This window comes from Buteo buteo, chromosome 4, assembly GCF_964188355.1.
Source record: "Buteo buteo chromosome 4, bButBut1.hap1.1, whole genome shotgun sequence".
Lineage (NCBI taxonomy): Eukaryota > Metazoa > Chordata > Aves > Accipitriformes > Accipitridae > Buteo > Buteo buteo.
The window spans coordinates 45361355-45385520 of NC_134174.1; the positions used below are offsets into that span (position 1 = coordinate 45361355).

At 45.4% G+C, this 24166-nt stretch overlaps 1 protein-coding gene across 1 annotated transcript; it reads right to left on the bottom strand.

Moving 5' to 3' along the window:
* Positions 1-146: 146 nt before the first annotated feature.
* LOC142030147 (neurotrypsin-like) lies at positions 147-21266 on the bottom strand. Its single transcript, XM_075025779.1, has 16 exons — positions 21160-21266; positions 20603-20833; positions 18460-18505; positions 16838-17074; positions 15144-15267; positions 14268-14443; positions 13606-13753; positions 12596-12774; positions 12038-12179; positions 10743-10945; positions 9594-9735; positions 9131-9336; positions 8493-8571; positions 8118-8240; positions 7300-7580; positions 147-5571 (listed from the first exon to the last, which is right to left on the bottom strand). Exons 2-16 carry the CDS (start codon positions 20672-20674, stop codon positions 5261-5263), a joined length of 2469 nt encoding a protein of 822 aa, XP_074881880.1. The 5' UTR covers positions 20675-20833; positions 21160-21266; the 3' UTR covers positions 147-5260.
* Positions 21267-24166: the final 2900 nt, after the last annotated feature.

The following is a 24166-nucleotide window of genomic DNA, read 5'->3' on the forward strand; positions in this document are numbered from 1 at the left end:
ACACGCTTTAGCATGTTAAAGCTCCTCTAAAAATGACATTAATACAGAAATTTAATTAGCTTAATTCAGTGCTGAAAAAATCCTAAACCCTGCCCTTGGAACAGATTCCTTTATTAAAAATAAGACAGAGCCCCACACAGTCACAGTATAATCCATTTATTAGCATACCTTGTGAGCCATTGGTGTTGATCCAGGGGACATGACAGTTTTGGCACTTGACTGATTTCAGAGATACTCAGCCCCTGGTTAGTAGAAAGGGATTTTAATAGGACTGAGTGGGCTACTACACAAGTGAGTTTTTATTTTTGATGTGGGAAATTAAATATTTTTCTGAACAAGTAAAAATCCAGCCCAAGAGATGTGCATGGGTCCGGGTCACAGTGCCTCATTCCACAAGGAGTGGTCCCAAGCTGGTTGCCACCAGGGGCCATTCTGTTCCCTTTAGCTGCAAGAAACTCCCAGCAAGTCTATCAAGATGGTGTTAAATACCAGTGCAGTTGCAGTTCATATCTCAAAACCTTTAATCCGATTGCTGAATATACACATAAAAATCTGTCTTCAACTGGTTGATGGATTACTGCAGCTTTTTTGGGCATGAAGAGACTTTGGGATATTGGCTTTAGAAAGGAAGGAAGACAGACAAAAGGCACGCCCACCTCTCTTACCCCTGAGATAGCAAATATCCATGTTCCTGGTTCTTCACCAATGCTTCCACTAACACTTCTGAGAAACTGATCTGTTATTTTCTGCTACAAGCATACAAGGATTACAAGGGTAATCGACATCCTGTCCAGGTTAATAAACAGCTGCCTGATTAATTATAGCATAGAACCTAATTCATAGAAATCATCAGAACAGTGTTCAGCTACAGAAAAGGGATAAATCTTTAATCCAGCTTCAGCTGGCCAAAGCCTGGACTGGTGTCAAGACAGAGCTGATAAGGGTGCCAGTCCAGACACTGCAGGTCAGGAAGACACCGGCACAGGGTCAGCCTTTGTAGAGCACTGGGGTATTCCCTCAAAGAAGGATACCTGGAACACTAATAGCTGCTCTTTAGACCCTTACCATAGCCATGTTCCTACTCCTCCAATGCTCCCAGCCAGCCACAGTGACGTTCCCTTTCCCACATAACCAGCATGTGCCACACTGCTATGGGAAGTTGTCTCACAGCATCCACGTGGCACAGCGCAGCCACCAGTAGCAGTGACTGAGCTGTCAGCTCCTGGAAATAGTGTATGTGTATTAGCCTTATCCAACAGACTAGTGCTGTGAAGACAGACTCTATCAACCCTACAGGTATGTCAGCCAAGGAAATCTCTACAGAGCTATTTAGGTGCTCCCTGCCCAGAGCTGCGTTACGCTCCCCAGGCGTACCTACAGCAGCTACTCTGAGCTCAGAGGAGCTGCTGCACCTGCCTGAGACATGAGTGGAATTAACCTTGACAGGTCTCCATCCCGTTGTAGCTAGGCTGCCACCAAGACCACACTAGCAAGTTTAACGCTAGCTCCGGCATACATACATAATACACATACAGCACTGAAATCACTTACTGCATTGGCTACTATAGAAAATAATACTGAAAATAATCAGCAGATGGCACAACCTCCCCTGGCAAACTGCATTCAGTTCTGGTTACCAAAGCTTAAACAACCAGCAGAAAGAGAAGACACAGAGAGACAGTCAGCATGTTAGCAGATACCTAGCCAGTTTGGGCTGAAGAGAGATGGAGATGCCACAGTTTTAGAAAAGGGACTATCTCTAGAGTAATGGACAACAGAGAATGTAAAGACAGGCCCCTTATTTCCTCTCACAGGTGAGACCACAAGGCAATTAATTCAGGAACTATAAAAAGAAATTATGTGCTATGGAGAATAAAATTATCTTGGTTCTCATTGTCAGAAAATAATGAGGCTGAGAGCTTAGTTGGATTAAATATGGAATTAAACATTTATATGGAAGACGAAGGCTGGTTACATTAAAGAGTTTTTTAAAAGACAGGGATATAAATTCTCACGCTTTAGAAAAAAAAGAATCACAGAAGGATAGTGCATAGTGTTTGTACAACACCTAGAGGACCAAGTACTTGTACTTCTATTTTTAATGATAATAACGCTAATGCAAGTAATTAATTTAAATGGGCCAAGAACAAAATTACCCCAAAGGAAAGGTTGTTAAAACTTGTTCACTACAAACTCACACGTACTATCCTTCGAAACATCTGCTGCTGGCCAACATTAGGTACAAAATACAGTCCTAGGGCGGCTGAGTGCCTCTCATCCAACCAGGCAGTTCCAGTAAGACTCGGTGGCAAAGCACATGAGTTTGGCTTGGGCCATGGTCCCAGTTTAAACAGTAAAGAGCAATAGTGGTTCTCTGAAACAGGCCAGGACAATTCAGGAGAGTATTGGCAGGTTTGCCTACAGTACCAGTACAGTAAGGTGTAAAAGTAGGCAAAGGAGATTGGATACTTCCTTCCCTCCTCCTGACTCATGCAGGACTCACAGGATGTTAATTACAAGGATTCTCACAGCTTTCATGGTGACAAGATCTAGGAGAAAGAAATATTTTTAACTATAACATGGGAATTTCAGAAGAAAATGCCAGGCCTGCGTCTCACTTGTGTTACAAGGTAATTTATTCTAACTTCTGAATGGCAACCAGCTGAACAGGCTTAGGGAAATAACTTCATAGCTTCAATCCTTTGGGTGTTTTGATGCCTGTTGGGGTTATGACTATAAAGTGAAAGATCAAACCAGGGTAAACTAGAGATGTGACAGCACCCAAGGCACTGAAACTCCATTTGAGCTGCTGTAGCATGCTGGCTTGGGGGAGGCTGAAGGTAAAAGCCAAATCCCTCCACGTTTCCCAGACAGGTACTGTTGCTGCCAGTGTGGAACTTGGCATTTAATCCCCCACAGGACCAGAGGTCTGTGACACAATTGCCCTCAGTCCTCCTGTCATTTTAATTCCTGGGAGATAAGGAGCAGCCTGCAGCTTGCGTCTTAGGGACACTCTGCCAGCAGCTGTAGGACAATACAGCCAGCATGGAGCCAAGCACAGTGCTGCCAAAGGATCAAGCCTCACACTTCAAATAGGGTTATCAGCACAAGCTGCACTGCAGACATTCAGCCCCTAGAGAAAAAGCACAAACAGATCAGATCTGTCTCAAAGGCCAGTTTGCAGGGGTTCTGACATTGCATGTTTTAAAGATTCCTACAATTCTTTTTTTAAAATAAAGTTTCCAAGCAGGATCTTTAAACAGTCCTTTGTTTAAGGTAGCCCAACTATCCTATAATCCCTATAATGGAACTGTTTAGTTCAGCTTTCAAACACAAAAATCAGCCACCTAGCCAGGTCAGCACTTTTACATTAAGCTGTTTTATAGAAGACAAATTAAATCTTTAGGCAATCACTACTTATTGAATCCAAGGCAATTTCTAGGACTTTGTCACCACATGCCCTGTAATATGACATGCTAATCCACAGGCTGTGCTCTGCCTTCTCTCCTTGCCTTGGTAATACCTAGGTACCGAACACATTAGTGCCTTGAGTGCAGACCTTCTAAACAGCAGGCCAGTGCCTGACCCAGTCATTGCATATCCTACAGCGCATGAGTGAACCCAAAACATGCACATCTGGTGCAAGTTCCATGTGTCCCATCCTGTATTATTACTCCATGTTCGGGTCCTTGGTTATACATCAAAGCTTACTGCCCCTGCTCCTGAGCAGACCTGTCTTCTCTCTGGCTTGTCTATACACAGTGAGAAGACACTGTGCACTGCACAACTGTTAATGCACTTAGCCCTTCTGCCTATTTTTATATTTTTCTACCTACTCAAGAATAATAAATTAACTTACAAGAGTGCTTAAGGCCTAAGAGGAAACTGTTCATTTGTTTGCATGAGAGGGAAGGAAGGAGTTGAAGTATTCAATAACCCTTGCTTTCTCTCAGCATTATTTCTGTTCAGGCTGAGAACTACAGATTGATGGCAGTGCTTGCATACCCTCGAGTTAAGCCAGTTTACTCCCACTGAGAGGAATGAAAAGATAAATAGTGCAAAGAAGAGAAGAGAGGAAGCATAGCTCAGAGGTTGCAAGAATAGGACACACTTCAGGAAAGCGGGAAGCTGCTTTGCAGCACACTTACTGTTTTATACAAGGAGTGAGTAATTTGCTTGAGGTGTATCTATACCCCAGGAGTATTTCCATGTTTCATGGAAGAACTGTGAACACAGAGATATTAAAGACTAACATCACAAATAAAGGGCAGCTAATAACTATATTGAATAAGGTATCAAGAGAAAGACTCTGCAGTGCTGTTAAATCATGATTTGACACCTGAATGTTTGAGATTAACATCACATTTGGATTTAAAGAAAAATAATATGTCTATTCAGCCTTTTGAGGTCACATTTTAAGTTTTTCATAGTAATCATGAGGGCAAGAAAGCTATTGTCTCTTAAAAATGAAGATTTACTCTCAACACCAACAACCAATTCTAGGAGATGCTGCTTTAAGGAAAAAAAAAAACAAACCCAAACACAAAAGAACCACCATAGTGAGAAAGCAGCAATAAAACCATAGCATCTGACAGCTGGAAATGTGTGATAGAGGGTTACAGCAGGAGGGGCAAGCATCTCTTAGCAGGGACAGCCACTTTAAAGGGATCATAAGGGAGCAGACCTACTATCCAGAAGAGAAAAGGTTCCCCCTAGAGACATAACAGGGAAGGAAAAAAACCCAACTGTTGGCCTGTTCCTCAGCTCAGCTCAAAACTTCTGATTCCTGGAACTGAAGAGAGCTGTTATGAAAAAATATCTGAAGACTTCCACTATGCCAGCGCCTGGTGCCATCTTCCAAGCATCTTACCTCTCCTTGCAGCGTTTTTCAACTGTGCAAACATACAAAAACAGGAACAGATTTACAGAGGCAGGTATCTCTCCGCTTCTACCATTTCTGTGTGCCAGGGCAAAGGAACAAGTGTGATTCCATTACAGGGCTCAGGTAGTCAGAACAACATAGACTTATCATTCTTAACAGTGTGCACCCGCTTTCTCTTCTCAGAGATTATGGACTAAAGTGAAACCAAAGACTTTAAAAAATCAGCCATAGCTGTTTTTCTCCCAGTTCTACATTAAAGTCTTTTCCCAGTGTCCAACAACAAAATAATTCTCCATCAGTCACAGGCCAGAAGCCACAGCCTTCTGCTGCTGCAGGGCAAAAGGACCATATACTGAAGTTCCTAGAGCTCAGACATTTTCATTTTAGCTTGGTCACTTTCTTGATCCAGGGTACATATTTGCTGACCTTTGTGTACACACCGGGGGAGTCCTTCCGACCACAGCCGTAACCCCAGGAAGTGATCCCCAAAATGATCCAGCGTCCGTTTGACCTCTGACACATGAGTGGCCCTCCGCTGTCACCTTGGCAGCTGTCCACCCGTTTGTCTTCCGAGAGGTTCCCAGCACAAATCATGCGGTTAGTGAACTTCTGCCCATAACGGACCTCACAGTCTCCCCGTGGAAGAAGAGGCACCACCCCCTGCAGCAGAGTTCTCGAGTAGGACTTCCCTGGAACACACCAGCCAGACCAATTCACGTACAGACAACTGCAGTGACCTAGAGCAATGGCACTCCGCACAAACCCAGATATTTGTACATTTCATGTCAAGACTGCGGCACAGAAATAGGCCAAGCTCAGCATCTCTGAGCCACCAGAGCTTCAGAAAACAGTGCTGCCAAGCCAGCCCACAAAAAAGAGCTGTAAGATCAAAGAAATGGGGAAGAGGTTGGAGAAAAAGGTTAGATCAAAGGACAAGTCTTACTCCTGGTTCTGCCAACAAGTAACTTGAATCTCGTTCAATTTGTTTCACCTCTCTGAGCCTCCATTTCCTCCTCTGTAAAACAGGACAGTGTTTTTTCTCAAGAGAATAAATGCAGTAATATTTGTAAAGTGCTCAATCCTCAGAGAAGTTTTGGAAGATGTTTCAGAGGCATCCAAATATTATTCAAAGGGAGCTCATGTCATCTTTGGCCAGCCAGATTTGTCTTTATTTGCTCAAATCTCTTTATTACCCCAGACTTGCTCAGAACTTAAGGTTGACATGCTATATTAGAGTGCGACCTTTCTGTGCCCAAGGTTTATGGTAAGTTCACAAGGTAGTAGGTAACTGCCCCTCTCACTGGGAAAGCCGGGTTTGGGGGGTGGAAGGGATTCTAGCCATTAAGCCCCAGTACAGCTTAAGGAAGTTACATGGCCAAGTTCCTCCTTGATCCGCCCCAGACACCCCAAAGTTACACGTGCATGTGGCGCAACTGACTCCAAAGGCAAATGTGTACTTGCAGTTAAACACTTGGGGTAATGGCTAGGGGAACAGCTGGGAAGGATGGGTAAGTCCAAAATCAACAGACAAGCTCCCAGGGCTATTTGCCTTTTGGCAGCAAGTCTTTCTGAACACATGGCTTTGCTCCAGCCACAGCAGCCCCAGAAAGGCCTCCCTGCCCCAAGCCCTGCATTGCATCTCTGATCCTCAAATGGGGGAGGACTGGACAGACAGTTATAAAGCTTTGTTTAGAGTTTATAGCTGTCTCCAGACCTTGCTAATGCCTCCATGTCAGGACTCCACCAAGCCCAGCATTTTAAAACATCACCTTGAGAGAGTTAAGTATTTAATAATGAATACTTTCTAGAATATTTCCTGCTCCCTTTTACCTAGGAAGCTCCATAGCAATGTGCTGCAAAAGGACAGGTACAGGCTGTCTCGAACCTAGTGCAGAAACCAGCCTCAGAGCCCAGCTGTCCCTGCAACAATATCCAGGGAGATTGAGCAAGGTAGTCTGAGAGAGATTCCTTCCACCTCTAAGCCCCCACTTCACTACTACAGTATCACGAAGAAGGCAGGAGGTCATGGAAACGTGGCGCCCTCCCATAGGCTTTGTACACCAGCTCTGCACTGGCTGCTGCCTAAGGGGTCTGCTGTGGGCAAACGTGTGTAGAAAGGGGAAGAAAGAGGGGACTATGGTCAAATGGCAGCATTGTTCTCTCCCACAGCTTCAGAGGCATGCTATAGCAACCAAAACTTCCACCATCGGCAGGCTGAAGAAGCCTCAATGTCAGAAGAAAACACAACGACACAAAAATCACCTCACCTCCCCGCTCCCTAACACCATGCACCGGCACAGACAATAGGAGCATTAAGAACATGGCCTTGAGTTGTGCAGATATAAATTAATGGCCCATGTAGGCTTCTGAACCCAGGCTCCCCCACCTTTCTTGCTCCTCAAAGCCCTGTCACTCACCTGTGTCTCCCCAGCCAGAGATGATGCAGGCTTGCCTGTTGATGTCAGACTTCTCTTTCCTGTTGGGCAGGCAGACAGGCAGAACGTGGCGATTGAAGGAGAGACAGTGCCCCTCTCTGCCCTGCATCCGGACCAGGGCAATGTCATTATCATTGCTGCCAGCCCAGTAGTTCCTGTGGAGGACAATCCGCTCCACGGGCAGCTCCCTCTCAAACTCATCCTTCATGCCTGTGTGGTAATCGCCCACCCGCAGCAGGTAGCGCCGCACATCAACACCAAACCTGGAAAAAAAGAGACTCAAGATCTTGATACTCCTACTAAGGGGGAAACAGACTCACACAAGTCTCAGTTGCTGTGAGACTGAACCACCTCCTCACAAACTGATAAAACAGTGCCAGCTACAGGACTGCAGGACCTCTTTAGCAGATGTGATAATGCCAGCTGTTGCAGCCAGTGGGTGTTCCCAAATCACTAGCAGGCACAGGACTTTTTTTTCCTATAAAAAGGGCTACAATGGTTGCAACAGGCTTGTGACCTTATCTGTTCACAGTTCCTTAAAGCACTATAGAATGGCAAAATGCTGGTTCCCTTTGAATTGTAAAGCCTCAAAGTTAAGAGGGCAGGTGTAAATAGTGAAGGATAAAGCAAACCTATATTGTCTCATCCCTGTAAGTGCTCCAAGATCACACACATCATAACCTGAAGGTCTTGGTTTAGAAACTTTGCTCATGTGGTTCCACTGGGCTGGGAGGATAACCTTGCATAAGGTTATCTTGTTCATCGTTGAGTGTCCCTCAGGGCTCCTCATTCAAACACACCTTTTGAAGCAGTGGGCTGCAGTCACTACCCAGCAGCTGCTGATCAGTGTTGCTCCACACAGCAAACGAGTATCTCGACGAAAACCCTTCAACCGTAGTGAGGCCTGCCATGGCCAACCACCTCTGAAGAAGAAACAGGAATAATAGGTGTCACATGGGGACATGTGGGAGCTGTTTTCCTCTTTTCCCATCTGCTCTGTCCCATTCGGGCTCAGCTGGTGTGAATTCTTCCCTAGATAGGCCCACTGGTTCAAATCAAGTTCAAAAATCACCAGTGAAAATGTGTTAATGTACTCAGCATTTGCCAGGCTATTTCCAGAGCCTGTAGGAAAGCTGGAACCAGTTCTGGCTTTCCCAGCAATTACAGGGTAGTACCTCAGAGACTTGTTTCCACCTATGATTCTTTTCTTGCGACGGTGAAGCAGACGCATCCCACACACACCAGACTCTGGATCTGCACAGCAAAGTTAGAGCAGTTGGGTAGATACTTTCAGCTTAAGTATCAACAATTGCTTTCATAGAGCCAAATACCATTCGCCTTCCCTGAGGGCATTAATCCTCATGGCAGTTGACTGCATTGTGTTGTACATATGGAATTCATAGAAGATTTGATCCCATAGATTTCCTCAGTTTTGGTGGAGGTCCTTACCTGCAGTATGTGTAGTCTTATGCCAGGAATGGGACCTCTACAGCTATTTCCTCAGTACTCTAAAACCCAAAGTTTGCTCATGGTTACTGCTCTAAAGAAAGGTATGGTGACTTGGCTGCAGGGAATTTCTGCAGGCTCAAAGGCCTGACACGGGTGGAGCTCCTCAGACTAGTCTGGAGCACCCTGTGCTCCTAAGAAGAGACAATGAAAACAAGGAAAAACTAGGAGGTGCAGGACAGGACATGCTTATTTTGTAGGTAAAGTTTCAGCCAAAGAGAAGAACTACAGGGAAAAAGCATAAAAGCATGTAGAGATCCTACAATTGGAGCTCCAGTTTTCTATATAGAAGAAATGGGCATGTCACCTGTTCTCCTGATATCTTGGACCTTCTCTTCCACATAGTCACAAATCACACCAGCATCCTCACTGTGCCAGCAGCTGTGAGTCCCGGTGTCAGGCCTGACACATTGCCCCAGGGTGTGCTCCATGCCACTGCATTCTATGTTGTCGAGATGGATGGGCCCATGGCCTTCACCAAAATAAGCCATTGCCCTGGCTTTTGCTGTACCACTGCAAGTAGAGAGAGGGTGGCTAATCTGCAATAAGCAGGAGGCAGGTGAACCTAATGGACCAGCACATTTTAAGAGAAATAGTATTTATGTGTCACTCCACACACAGACAGTAGTACAGTGAGAATAGGACCCTACTCCCTCATGCATATGTGGGTATGCCAAAACTAAGAAATGAAGCCCCCAGAAAGAGGTCCAGAAAGAAGCAATTCCCGAGAGCTGTTTGGATCTGTAAGATGCATGTACCAGACCTCTTACCTGAATCCCAGTTGCCTGCAAACCACTGCAGCATCTCTGTCTGTCCAGCCATCATCACAGACACTGCCCCACTGCCCATTCAGGAATACCTCAACCCGTCCCTCCTTGGTGCTTTCTCCATCCACCAGCCGCACAGGAGGCCCTGCAGGAGAAAACATGTGGGTCACTGCAAGCAAAACCACCAGAGAGTGAAGTGCCCAGAACTTGGGTTCTATAGGAAAAGATGAATCCCAGATATCAATAAGCTAAAAAAAAAGAAAAAAGAAAAAAAGGAGTGTTTCTATATGAAGACATTTCACTTCTGTGCTGAATCAGAAGACTACATAGCTATTAATTTATTTAATACATACTGGAAATCATTAGTGGATCGTATTCTGAAAGCTGATTAAAGAGGAGAACAAGAACAGAAGGAGAGTTATTAACTCCTGAGGCAAGAGTGGACAAGCTTAAATATGCCTGCGGAAGAGATCCATTAAATCATAAACCTATTACATTATTCCAAGCAAGAGAAGAGTTCTACATCCAGGAAAAAAACAAAAAAAGTTGGATGCCGTCTATTTCAATAAAAATTGTCTGACAAAATGGAAAAAGTCTCCTGTAGTAGGGAAAGGGGAGAGTATCAGGCCTCATATAAATAAGGAAATTATGCTAACTTGAAATACATTCACAATTTTAATTAAAAGTGTGCCATCCACACAGGAGAGTGTAAATTTCCACACAACAGCCCCTTGCATCGGAAGTCCTCTTATCTTGGCAAGGTGTGACACTAATGTAACTACACCAGTTTCCTAAAGGGTCTAGTTAAAGGGGCCCTGTGTTCCCACAGACACAGGGCTGAAGCATCTCGTCGGTGAGCAATGGCACACTAAGGCAGCCACCGTTCCTCAGCCCCTCAGGTTTGTTTTAGAGACTGCCAACACAATTCTCTCCAGTTTCAGTTTCTCTGCAGTTCTGGCCATATGTTTGGTGGAACCACAGCTCTGTGGCTCTGCCCCAAGAGAGCCAGGGCTCATTTCTAGGAGTTCTCAAAAAGCAGCCTCCTGACTGGAACAGCACAGGGAAAAATCCCACATCTGCCAGAGCTTCCAAAGGAACAGATCAGCAGGTGACACTTCCCCACTGTCCAGGGCAAGGGGCAAGGTGAATTACCCAGGCTGACATCCATGACTGTGTTGCTCTCTGGGGAACAGCGGACTCCCACATCCTCGGCATGTGAGCAGTCATGCTGCCCCCAGTTGCTGTGGGGACAGTCCAGGAGGGACAGCTCTGTCCCCGCACAAGCCACATCATCCAGTAAGATAAAGCCTTGGCCAGCAGCATAGTCCCCTTCAGAGGCCAGGGTAGCAGGACCACTAGCGGAAGGAAACAGAATGTAACATCAGATTCATTAAGCTCATTAATCCCACAGAGGGACCCAAGCTCAGACTCAAAGGAAAACTCCCCTGCAGAGCCCAGCTGTGATATCGGTGGCCTCCTGACCTAAACCACTCAGTGACACACAGGATGGCAATCAAGCAGCTTGCACATCTTGCCAGCTTCAGTTTTTAGGGTGGCCAGCTCAGACCAGTCCATTTTCTAGTGTCTGGTCAAAGGCACAGTCAGTGTAGCACAAAGGGACAGATATACCACAGAGGCTGCTTAGCAGACATGACACCAGGTACATCAATCTGGGGATGGGCTAGCAGAGGAGGCATCAAAAATATCAGCATTTAAGTAATTCTACTTCTTTTTATAGGAAGCGTCTACCTGGAATTGAAATGCAGAAAGCTGCAAACATTTAGGCACTGCAAGAGATGACAAACACAGTATGCAGCTGAACTCGAAGACAAGAATTTAGCTCAGTCTTTTTCAGTCTATAAAGCTAAAATTTTACAAAGATACCCTAATCATATTAAAAAATCCACACACAAAAAACACTTTACTGGCTCCAAGACTACAGTATCCTGATTTTAAATCTTCCTCAAACTCATACCTGGAGGGACGACAGTTCAGCAACAGGCTGAAAGAAAAGCATTACAAAAATCCCTACTACTACTCTTTTTTGCCCTGATGGTCTTCCTTCAACTGCTGAAGCAGGTGATACATTTAGCTGAGAGAGCAGATGGGTGATACCGTTTAGCTGGCAGAGCAGAGGGAGTGGCAGTGCTGAGCAACACATGCAAATTTAAGGAGTGTTAAGAGAACTTTCTGGTGAGGGGTTCATAAAGACAGTATCAAGCTTTCAAAACAGGCTGAGGCAAGAGATAATACAGATCCCCCACTCCCCCCATTGGAAAGGATGTGGGTACCTATTAATCTTTCGTGAATAAAGCTGTATAATGGTAATAACCCTTCTAACAAAGAAAGCATTGAAGGATTAAGGTCCAGCCTATCCCAGTGAAGGGTGATGGAATCTAATCCTTGAAATTAGGAAGCACAGACACTACACACACTCTCAGTCCTACCTGAAGCCCAGCTGCCTGCAGACCACCTGGGCACCAAGGCGTGTCCAGCCATCATCACATACTGTGCCCCAGTCTCCGTTGTAATAAACTTCTACCCTGCCTTCACTGGGGCTGCGGCCACCAGCCAGCCTGACAGTGCCCTCTGCAAGGGGTGGGAGAAGGAAAGGTCAGCACTCAGCAGGGGAGAAAAGAAACAGCCTGAGCCCACTGCTGAAGTCTCTGTACAGCCCATGAGTGAAAGAAACCAATGACACAGATATCTGTAGGTACTCAAAAAAACAAACATTCATTGCTCTCAAACATGCCCATCTGTCAGGGGAGGATTCACCTCAGCCTTTCCATGCCACCTGTGGAAAGCCATGGGAACACCACCAAGCCTGGCTCTGATCCACTCCCACCTGCTGCTTGTTCTCTGCCTCCATTTATGGCAGCCCTTGTGGGAGCCATACATAGAAGACCTGCAGGATCCTGAAGCAGGGGGGTTATCTGCTGAGCAAGCCATGTAATATGGGAGTACGACCGGCCACATCTGACTGGCATAGAGCTGTAGATCTGTACCTGTGAAAGGGTCACAGGAGACGCCAGCATCTTCAATGTGGTCACAGTTTTGCTGTCCCCAGTCACTCTTCTTGCACTGGTCAAGTGAGAGTTCATTGCCTGAGCACTCCACCTCATCCAGCAGGATTGGGCCAGATCCCTGCCCATAGTGAGCCCATGACAACGCTTTTGGGTTCCCACTGCAAACATTACAGATACATATGCTCAATAAGGAAGGTCACAGTCTTGTGCCCTCAGATTCTGCCTTGCACTGCACAGGCACTCTCCTATGCTAGGTCAGTGTCCTCCCATAGATAATCTGTATTTCTGACACAGTGGTGTTGCCAACTGTTAACCAAAATCTGTTAGAAAGTTTTGTAATGAGACCTTCCAACACATAACAAAAAAGTGCCTGCAACATGAACAGTTCAGACACCTGGTGAGTTCTGAGGACTATGATGTTTCAATCTCAGTAACAGGCAAAACTCCCAAAGTTTGAGGGATCTCAAATTTGAATCATCTATTTTAAACAATTCTGTACCGCTGTGATTTTTCAAGAATGCTCAGTATACAACAGCTCCCATGTTGAGCACTGAATGGCACACAGGAGAATGAGGTGATCTCTTGCTTTCCTGTTTGAAGAGGATAAGAGCAGTCAGTGAAACTGGAGGTGTTTAAACTTAACCAAGTAAGCAACTGCAGTTCATGTATGAAAATCACCATGACAAGTTATCACTGAGGCCAAGAAGATTTGCATTAGGACATGTGTGCAAAAATAATGAACAGGGATAAACACAAACAAACCTTAGATAGGGATGCACCAACTCTTTTTTTCACAGCATAAATCCATAAGACTGACAGGAATTAAGTACAAAATCCCTTTATAGGATGATCAGTCCAGAATTATCTTTCCCAGGGTTTCTGTATACCTCTTATAGAAAGGGCTGGTACTATAGTGAAGGGACACGTTTTCATGTTCTTTGTTCTGCCTACTTCTATTACCACTCTGTGACATACAACAGGGAAATTACCTGAGTCCCAGCTGCCTGCAGACCACTTCAGCATCCCGGTCATCCCACTGGTCATCACAGATGGTACCCCACTTGCCATCATGGTAAACCTCCACTCGCCCTTCAAAGCTCTCCTTTCCCCCAACTAAACGCAGTGGGGCACCAACACCTGTGCTTCAAGAAAGGGAAAGAGAGCACAGCAGAACAAGAAAGAGACAAAGCACATCCAGCAGTTCAGGGTGTAGAACCATTCACCAGCCAGAGGAGCTCTTGGGATGCTTTCATCCCACCCTACCACATCCTCCCCTCTAGACCCCCCAGAAGCATCTGTGATTGCAGCCCACAGTATGGGGTACTGCTGGTCCAGGGATGGCTCTTTAACTGGCTGCTACGGTGACTAAGACTTTGCTGCCTGCAGACAAAAACCTGGTTTGATAAAAAGGGAATACGGTCATAAGCAACAGCCATCTTTCAGTGATTGTAGAAGTATGCCCACTCTGAGTATTTGGGATTGGGAAAGGATGGATAATTTTCCACTGGAAGGAAGATAACCACCTGTATAGCAGGTGAAAAAAGAACATGCTCCAATGATTTGCTCTCCACAGCTTCATGACCTTAGATTTTACATCTTATCAGCAACACTGATGCAAGAAACAGGGAGCAAACCTCTTCTGGAGATTTACCTTCTGGAGGGACACAGGTTACCATGGCACTCCCCTGGTTACAAGCTCCTGACACAGCCTCCCGATAGCCACACTGCAGCAGGGCTTTCTCATCCCCATGGCAGTTTGCTGACTGCAGGTGCAGGGGAACAGGCCACAGTCTGAGATGACTCTTCTTCCGAGCTGTGCCGATCTCACTGGAACAGAGAACACAACAGAGCAATGGAAATGCCATAGCACTGCTTGACTTACGAGTTCCCCTCAGTTCTTGTGACTCTCCAGTCCAACTGTGCCATTTCACATCCCAGTGAGCCCAGTTGATTAGGAGTGCATAGAGGGGTGTCCATTTACAGTCTAATGGGAAAGCACAAGCAAACACAAAGCAATTCCTACCATCTAACCCATTTTGTCTTCCTACTTACGGCAGAGGAGTTGGTCTGGTCAGAAACGGCACCCTCGTTTGAGAGTGGTGAACAAACCCATCAACAGACTCAAACATCCAAATATCTCTGTGGACCTTATCTCCTTGCTGTTTGGAATCTTGAAGGTCCAAATCCCAGATTCCCAAGGAGGGTTCATGCTCTCAAAATTTCTATTAGATTACTACAGTAACTCCAGCTGGTAATACTAAAAAGGGAATACGATCTCACAGCTCACTCATCATAGTCTGGAGCACCAAGCACAAACTACTGTTTTAAAAAACTCTTGCAAATGCTGTTTGGGATGGGCATAGCCATGTAAAGAAAACAGTACAAAAGGACCCTGGAAAGTGGGAAATGAGCCCACAAAATGAACTCCTCTCCCCCAGCACTATGCTAGAGGGACTGTAACCACAGGGGCTGTTCTTTCAAAGGCCACATGAGCATGTAACTCTTGCAGTTAGATTGAGGTTCCCACCTGAGACCTAGTTGCCTGCAGACAACGCTGGCATCCCAATCAGTCCAGTGGTCAGCACAGATGGTGCCCCAGAGTCCATTGAAGTACAGCTCCACACTATTATCTTCAGCCAACCGCACAGCACCTTCCAAAAGAGAGAGAGAGAGAAAAAAAAAGCTATCTTCTGATGGATGTTTCAGACTAGCAAGTCAGCCAGTCTTGAACTTGCATGTAGCTGAGCTGAACTGCACTTGGCTTCTCCCACCCCTGTTTTGCTGATGCTGTCACTGAAGTGACTTGAATGAAGAAGCATGGGACATGTCACCTTCCCAGTTCCAGCAGCGGCTGCTCAGGAGGATGGCTGGTGCTACGTTCTTTTCAAATCCATGGTAATATCGGCAGCAAACTTGGCTTCTGCCACAGCTCCTGGATTCTCCTTCTGTGAAATGGGGATTATTTTACATGCTGCCTTGAAAAGATGTATGGAAATGGCAGGCTCTCTAATTCCTTCTAACACTCCACTGATTTAGTTTCGATTGGCCACCTCACCTATGAGAGTCACTGTTTCTACAGCTAGATGTTCAGTAACAGCAGGTGAATCCTCTTTAATTTCTCTAAGAAAAGCAAGTGCCATGTAAATGCCCTTTCAATTCCCACTGCACCACAAACACCTACCACTGCTTAGAAAGCACATCTCCTCACTCACTTATGTATTGGGAGAAGGCTACACCTTCTGTCTCTAGTACCTCAATGCAGGCACACAGCACAGCTACACTTGTATCCTTCACTTTAATGAAGCCATCTTTGAAAGCACTTCCACTGGCAAGGGGAAAGACTTTTTCCTTTTGTTTATTAAACTGGTGTTTCATTGTAGTGTTCGCTACATATCAAGGTGCCACGCTTAGATCACTGGTCGGCCTGGACCAGGGAAAGAGGCAGATAACACAGTGTGAGCGCCAACTTCTGCCTTTTATTGCGCAGTTAATTCCTTTTATACTAACAAGGGGAGGTGGGATTACAGGTACATCACAAGGCTGCGACTAACCCTCTAACTTTCTGTGACATCGCGAGATCTTCTGAACGCCGAACCCTACATTTCATCTGTTCTGCAAAATGCAGGAAAAGCAAAGAAGGTCAGAAAACAGGAGGACAAACAAATGTTTTCAAGAATGTTGCACTGGAGTCAGTGTATTGAGAGAGCTCAGCTCCCTTGCATGCCTCAAAGTAAGCAGCAGTCCTTTTGTCAGCACTGCGAGGAATTTTAAAGCAAGCTTATGACCTACCTTGCCACAGAAGATTTACAAAGCTAGCCACAGAAGATTTTTCCTTGTTATATTTGAACTGCTACACTTACATGAGGAGAGTTCTGATATGGACACTTAAGGAGCAGGAGTGGGTTGTTTTCCACATATCTTAAACTGTTTTCAAAGTGGCGTAAGTTAACAGCAAAAAAAAAAAGTTTCCTTGTATGAGAATAAAAACATCTATACAAGGCATTATGACTACAGCAGCTTAAATCCACCCCCTACTGTATACAGACGTTCTTCTCCCACACAGGCTAGAGTCTAGTCCTAACTATTTCGACAATTTGGGACAGCTATTGTACTATGCTTCTTTCACAGGGTGTCCCACCTGCTGCTTGCAAGTCTGCACAGCACGCGTTTCTGGCCTGAGCCCCACCCCGGGTGCTGGCAGAGACACGCAGCAGTCCTTACCTTGATTACAGTCGCAGTTAGCCCAGCCGATGGCCCCTGACGCAAGCCGGTAGAAGCACCAGGGTGTAGTTCCCCCATCTGGGTTCCTGCAGTGGTTGTGGTCCCCCAAGCCACGGTCTGGGTACTGCTGAACATAATCGGGGAACTCTGCCCAGTTGAGGCACTCTGCTCCGGCCTCAGTGACGGCCAGCGAGCCATTGTAATACCCAAGAGGTCCGACACCACACACACTGGATGCTGGGCACAGGAAAGGAGCTGTCAGCATCACTTAAGGCAACACACACAGAGGCTCAGACAATATGGGAGATACCAGCTGATCTCCTGAAACACCTCCCCTCTCTGCAGTCTTCATTGCTACTTGCTTGATTTCAGTTCTACCACTCTTCAAGGCAGCTGCTCAAAGAATGTTTATAATACACACTATGTAAAAAAAGAAATTGATCTGAACGTCATGAACTGCCCAGACAGGCCTTTGAAATGTGTTAACTCTGGGCCCAAACACAGACAATTTGAACCAGTTCCCATTACCGTTTATTTCAATAGATGTATTCACTTACTCTGGAGCAGCACTTGAGTGTGGCACACACTCCTCCACTTCCTTCCTCACCTGCTTTGGCACCTGAATTAGATACTCTTACATTTGATCCTAGGCTCTTTAGAAGATTAATTGCCTGTCTAAATTGATCAAAACTGAGAAGTGTTTAAAATTAGCTACAATTTCATTCTATAAAGCAGGAAGGTGGGAAATGACATTGTATTTCATTGTATGTGTGTTCCCTATACTCATTAGCACATCACCTGGCTTATCTGAACATGACCAATGTATAGGAAGGGAAAGGGAACCTATTTGGGGGGGGGGGGGTGCAGATGCCAATGTTCCAGGCCAGTGCCCATGTGAAGTATCTCATGCAAAGAAACCTCAACAATTCATTTAATATGGTCATGACCCTGAAATAACAGAGAGGGAAACCAGAACCAGACACTCCGTGAGAGTGAGCTTTTTAGAGTCCATAAAATGGGAAGAGAGACTCAGAAAGGGATAAGTTATAGTTCTGTTCACTGAATAAACAAAAAGAAGCTGACAGTTTCAGAAAACCCTTCTGCCATACAGACACTTAGGGCAAACAGTAAGGGTACAAAGAAACTTTTGCTCATGCCATTTGCCTTCTAGCTGCTGCCAAGCCCAGAGGGTGTTAGTGAGAGCTGAAGGTCAACTGCAAGGTATAAAAATGAGAAGCAGTTACAGGTAGGTGTCTGGAAAACACACCATGCGCTTTGCATCAGCTGGAAGCCTCAGAGGGGGGGTGAATGAGAATTCAGTAGTTATTAGAGCAGAGGAAAGGTGAGCATACAAAAAAGACTGAGGTAGAGAAAGAGATGAAAGGAAAATAACATGTGGGAGGAGTAGAGAACTGCAAGAGTATTAGACATGAAGAAAAGAAAGTGGTCTGGCCATATTGGGAAGGAGATAAACAGGCACTGAGGCAGGAGAAAAGATGGAAGAAGTGATGGAAAGAAAGGAAGAACGCCAGGTAGCAGTGGTTCATTGTACCTATGGTCTCAGATCACCACTGCAGGAAAGAATCTGCCCGATGACTGAATTAATAACTTCTTGTTCTTACCTGCACTCTGCAAATGGTTTTGGTTGGGCTGGGATCCCAGGAAAGCCTGGGAAGAGAAACAGAGCAAAAGCAGAGAGATGATTATCCGATGAAATAAACATGGGCATGTCCTAAAAGCAGCTCAGCTTTTTGCTGCTTTAGGCAAACACACCCTAGTAACCAGCCTCTTCCCCACTTTCCCCATTGCTTCTCTTCAAATCCAATCACAGGTCTTCCTACTAACAGCAAAATTAAGAATTAGTGGCCTGTAGAGATTTACCCTTGATCTAAGCACTACATTACAGTTCTGCTTGTTCTTTTCCAATAGAATTGGAAGCCTGAGTGAGATGCCTATGGAAAGAAAACTAGAAGAAAATAATTGTTACCAGTAAGAAAAATAATTAATAACCACTCATTCTCTCTCCGTTTATAGGGAAGTCATCTATGGCCACAGTAGCAAACAGATAAATCTACGTGATGGGATGATACCCCCAGGGATCCCTGTTAAAATAGTAATAAACATCCATGTACAACATGGGAAACACCTAAAGAAGAAAATACAACAAGGTTTTTTTGAGGATTTTGGTTTTAATACGTGAGAATATGATATGGCCTATGGTATTATTATCCAAATCGAGTTAAATAGCTAAGAACAAAAAACATGGAACAAAGCCCTCAGAATTCCAGTATCCTGTCCAGCCCCAAAACTGCATTTCCTCTTATAGGCAGTGTTTTTGGTGGTTGTAACTTGGCTGCTGGCTGAGAGATAGGGATCTCCCCTCAACACCATTACATAGTGTGCAGGTAGGTACCAGATTTTCACAGACCCAGAGTGAAAAGAAGAAACTATACATGCTTCTGCTAGCTCCTTGTAGTTTAACTCATTTCTAAATACTTTTTAATTACATTTCTAATACTTTTATATGAACACGGAGTTATAATTCACAGAGAGGAGATATGTATATAAAGAATACTAGCTATTGGAAATGGTTCTGTTTTTCTTCAAAATTTTGCTTCTCTCAGCTTCACCTCTCTCTGGAAAAGGAGAAGAGTAAAATTTGGAATTAAACCAAATCCACTGCTGGAATAAGCAGAGATAGTTCCCATAGATACCTGACAAGAATGACACCTACTCATGGCAGATACCATTTTCAAATCGAGCTTATGATTATGGTCCAGCAGGTGTTGACAACCACGGTCAAGCTCGAGCATCACCCTCTAGAAGTCAAAATGTGACACTGCGCATTGAAGATGAATTCCTGCCATGGTTCAGAACAGCAGATCAGATCTCAGGTGTGTATGCACAAGGGGATGCACAGATAAACCAGCATTTAACCGAAAAACCCTTTTCAGCCAAAAATCCATCTATCTGCATGTATCAGGCCGTTGCAAGCCCATGTAATAGTCTATGAACCAACAATGCTGAAGGACTTATCTGAGGATCTCAAAGCTCTTTGCAAAGAGAGGAAAGTGAGCTAAGCTACACTTTTGTGACTGCACCAAACAGGTGATGGAGCCACAATCCAAGTCCCCCGACTCCTAGCTTTTAGTGTGCACCTGCATGCACATGTGAGCCTGCAGGTGGTAGAGGGATGGGTTGGACTAATAACAGGCTATATATGAAAGCCTGAACCTGCTCTTCTTGGAGACGGACCATAAATGAAAGAACTGCAATCCAAGTAATATGCTTCCCTTCTAATGAAAATTAGTTGCTGCCAGTTCCCACAGCAGCTACCAAATCCCCCAATGCTGACCATCGCCACCACCAAATTTTAGTGTAAACAGCCTGTGCTGCAGTCACTGCCCCAGGTCCCTGTGGCTATAAATCATCTGTCCACAACAGCAATCAGGGTAATCAGTCAATCAGCAAAGAACAGAAACAAAGGATCTCTCCTGCCAGGGTCACTGCAGCACCTGAGAAACATAGGAAACCAGGGCCAAAGCATCTGCAAGCCCTTGTGCATCCTGCTTTCCTGCTTTGTTTCCTTTTCTGAATTTCATATGCACAATGAAATAAATCCCTCCCCAAGCCCTTCCCAGAGATCACAGCTGCCTAGACGCTTTGGAAAACACACTCAAGCAATAACAAGATCCACTCACAGTGAGGCTGTTAAAAGAGCCATGTGACTTCTTACAAGCAGATAGAAGAATAACCATTTCTTACCTCCGCACATCTGAGACAGGAGAACAGGTTCGAGAGCTCTACCAGGAGCCCGAGCACTTTGGGGATTTCCATCCCTGTGCGCAAAGTGGGCAGAAGCTTCTTCAAGCATCACATGCTCGTCCAGCTGCCGGGCTCAGCAGCTGCCTCCCGCCCGGGCTCTGCAGCTGGGTTTCCCCGGGAGCAGGGCACTAGCCGCTCCCCACCGGAGGAAGCTGGATGCCTCTTCCATCTCTGTGCGGGGAAAGGGACGTGAGGTAAGGGATCAAAGTTCCCGGCAGCATCTTAGAATTTCACTTTCCCCTTCCTTTCGCCATGCCTTCTTGCTTCTTCTCCTCGGAAAGGCGAAAAAGAGGAGAGAGAAGGGCGGAGAACATGCCCCAGAATTTCCCGAGCACCCTTCAAACCGGGAGGCGGCAGCGCAGGCGTGTGGGGCTCAGCCCTCAACCCGCTCCGCACCCCGCTGTCCCCTCCCTCCCCCCCTCTCCCCCGGCCTCTCTGCCCGCTCCAGGTACGCGCTTCTCCCCGGGACCAGCCTCCGCCTCTCCGCCCCTGCCTACCCAGCGCCGGGGCTCGCCGCTCTCCCCTCCTCTCCTCTCCTGCAATGCCTCCTTCCCCCTTCCAGCCGCCTCTTCCTTCTCTCCCTGAGGCGTAAAGGCTGCGTCCACGGCGGGGAGCCGGGGCCGTATCCTACCGCAAAACCTCCAGCAACACAACTGGGAAAGGAAACGGCTTGTGCGCGCACACTTGCCAGAGATTAGACTTGTTGGAAGGAATCTGGACTTTATCCCCCCACCGCTGCCTCCTCGATTAGCCGCCTGCAGCTTCCTTAGGTCAAACTCTCCGCAGATTTGAACCCAGGTAAACGGGACCCAGAAAACTTCGCATAAAGCAGCTTCCAGATCTCCCCACAGGTGGCACAGCCCTCTCCAGGGTGCATTCCCAGTTTTCAGCCCTGCATCTCGCCATCACCGGTATTGCCTCCAGAGATCTTTTCCAGCAAGCGTCTCCTTGACCTTGGGCTGTAAAGTTATTTTCTCTCGATTGGCTAAGATGCTTTCCAGAGGGTTGTTCATTATTGTATTGCAATGAACAATCCTACGGGGTTTTTTAGTGTTTTCAGCCTACTGCCCCTTCATATGAATTAGGCTTAGAGGCTACAATAAGTTTCTAACATTATTAAATCTAAGAAGGGAATGGGTCCATTTAAAGCTGTTCACTCTTTTTTTACACTTTTTCAAAATTTTTTTACACTTTCCCTCAGCCCAGTCTAATGGACATTTCCCATATTTATATTCTGATTTTGGAGGGATTAACTCCTGGTGTTCTGCGGCATGAAACATGAAGGTCACCTTAAGAAATGAGCTCACCTTTGGCCAAGTCTGCTGAGCAGCATTTCTGAAGACACCTTCAGCATAGAAACAAGGAAAGGGCTGATAAAAATCCATTGGCTTGACAAAAAGCCTCTATTTCTTCCCTCACTTACTGCCCCATTACTCACTTCACATGACCGTTTTGTGTTGCCTCATCCTCAGTCACTCACCAAATGGAAGGAAATTCCACTACATGCTGGATCTTCTAGAGGAGTCGCTGAGTGCTAGGAGGGAGACCTTTCTGGAGTGGATTTGTACCACAGTGCATTCTGGACACAGTGGATTTGGCCAAGAATTACACTCAGTTAATTAGGAGCAAATCTCCTGTATCCTCGTAGCAAGGGAGGCAGATGATCAGAGCAACAGAGGATGAAAATAGCTTAGATGCTACAGCATGCTGCAACTCTCAGGCAGCACTGGCAAAAAAAAGAGCAAAACAAAATGAAAGTATGGGAATGTGTTGGAATTTAGAACCACTTACTCCAGTGAAAACACAAGGAAAGGATATACTGGAGGCATGAACAGAAAATCTACTAGCATTCAGAGAAATTTGCTTCTTAGTCAGGAGTAGAGAGGTCGTTGATGCCCCTTCAGAACTCCCATAAGACACTCACCTATTTTAGCCCTCTGACACATACTAATAGGGCTTAAAACCTCTAGTAAAAGCCTGTACTGGATTTCTCTCACAGTAGCTTCTAAGTTGCTTCCCTCTCAAGGCAAGGCTTTCCTAGATAGAGTGATTTCCTAGATAAAGTGATTTTAAAGGAAACACAGACTACTGCACCAAGAGCAACAGAAGTCCAAGTTTGGTATTGTTTCTGGAGGAATGACAAACCATGCAAAGATGTAGTGGGTTTTGCAGTTGTCTCCTCTGTGGTGGGTCCTCTTTTGGAACTGTTTCCTTCTTGCCAAGACTCCCCCTGGTTTCCTGGCACAGGTAATGACATTTTCTTGAGAGAGATGGAACTCAGATTCTCAAAAGCTTCTCATGGCTACATGGCCCTCTCCAAGGTGGAGAGGAAGACCAAGAAGGAAATTATACCAATATAACTATGGCAGTTTAGATAGGTAATGTATCTAAAGATAAGGTAAAACAGATCTTGAACTTTCCTGTGTGAGCAAGTTTGACATGGTTGTAAATACCTAAGTCCACTATTTAACACAAATCACCTTCTCACCTTGATATAAGCACAGTTCTATAACAGTAAGTCTATGATTCCCTACAGAGTCTGTCTTGATTTTTCCACATTATTCTGTGTTGACGCTTCCGAACAAGAAGTACCATCTTCTAAAATGTTCTTGGCTCTCTGGAATTCAACCTATTTCTCCTGAACTGGCAGGACTACTATTCATCAAAACCAGCTGAAACATCAATGCTTCCTCCACAAGAGATCTTCAGTGAAAGCCTAAAAAGAGAGGTAGTTCACAGCAATCATACCCAGAGCTGGTAAAATACTCAAACTGTAAGGAACAGGAATAAGATCAAGGAATTCCAGCAGATTTGCTTAAATCCTGTAAATCCGACTTAGGAGGGTAGAACAGCTAGTCAGCTTTTGTTTAATTCTTTCCCCACCACGCAATCACATACAGGTTTCTGCAGCAATATTCTTAAACAGTGGGCTCAGCACCAGAACCCAGTGTTCTTTTATTCCCCAGCAACAGCATCATGGGGTGGTACAAGCCCTGAACTCAGAGAGGACAGTGTCATTCACTGCAGTTACGCACATGAACTATTAATGGAATGATCACCAACATGAGCATGTCACAGAACGTGTTTAAACACCCAATATAAGCTTAACAGCGAGATACAGGGAAATGGCAGCAGCTCAAATTGCCAAGGACAATCAGTAACTGGAGGTTTTCTGGTTGCAGCATGGGATCCTGAGCCGAAAGAACTGCTAGAGTACTGTTAAAAGCAGCACTGTAAAACCTGCATCCATCTGAAAAGCATTCTCTTTCCTTCCTTCTTCTTCCAAATAAATGCATTCCTTTAAGGACTGGAAAACCTTAGCATAGTAATTTCAAGCTTACAGAAGACATGTAAAAGTTCAGAAAAAATCCCCCAAAACTGAACTTGTGAAGTTCACTGTGAAGCAGTAATATCCAAAAATAGCTGTCCAGATTAGTGGGAGCTGCGCAAAATTTCAAAAGTAAAACTACAACAAAAAAGTATTAGTTTCTCTGATGAGACAGT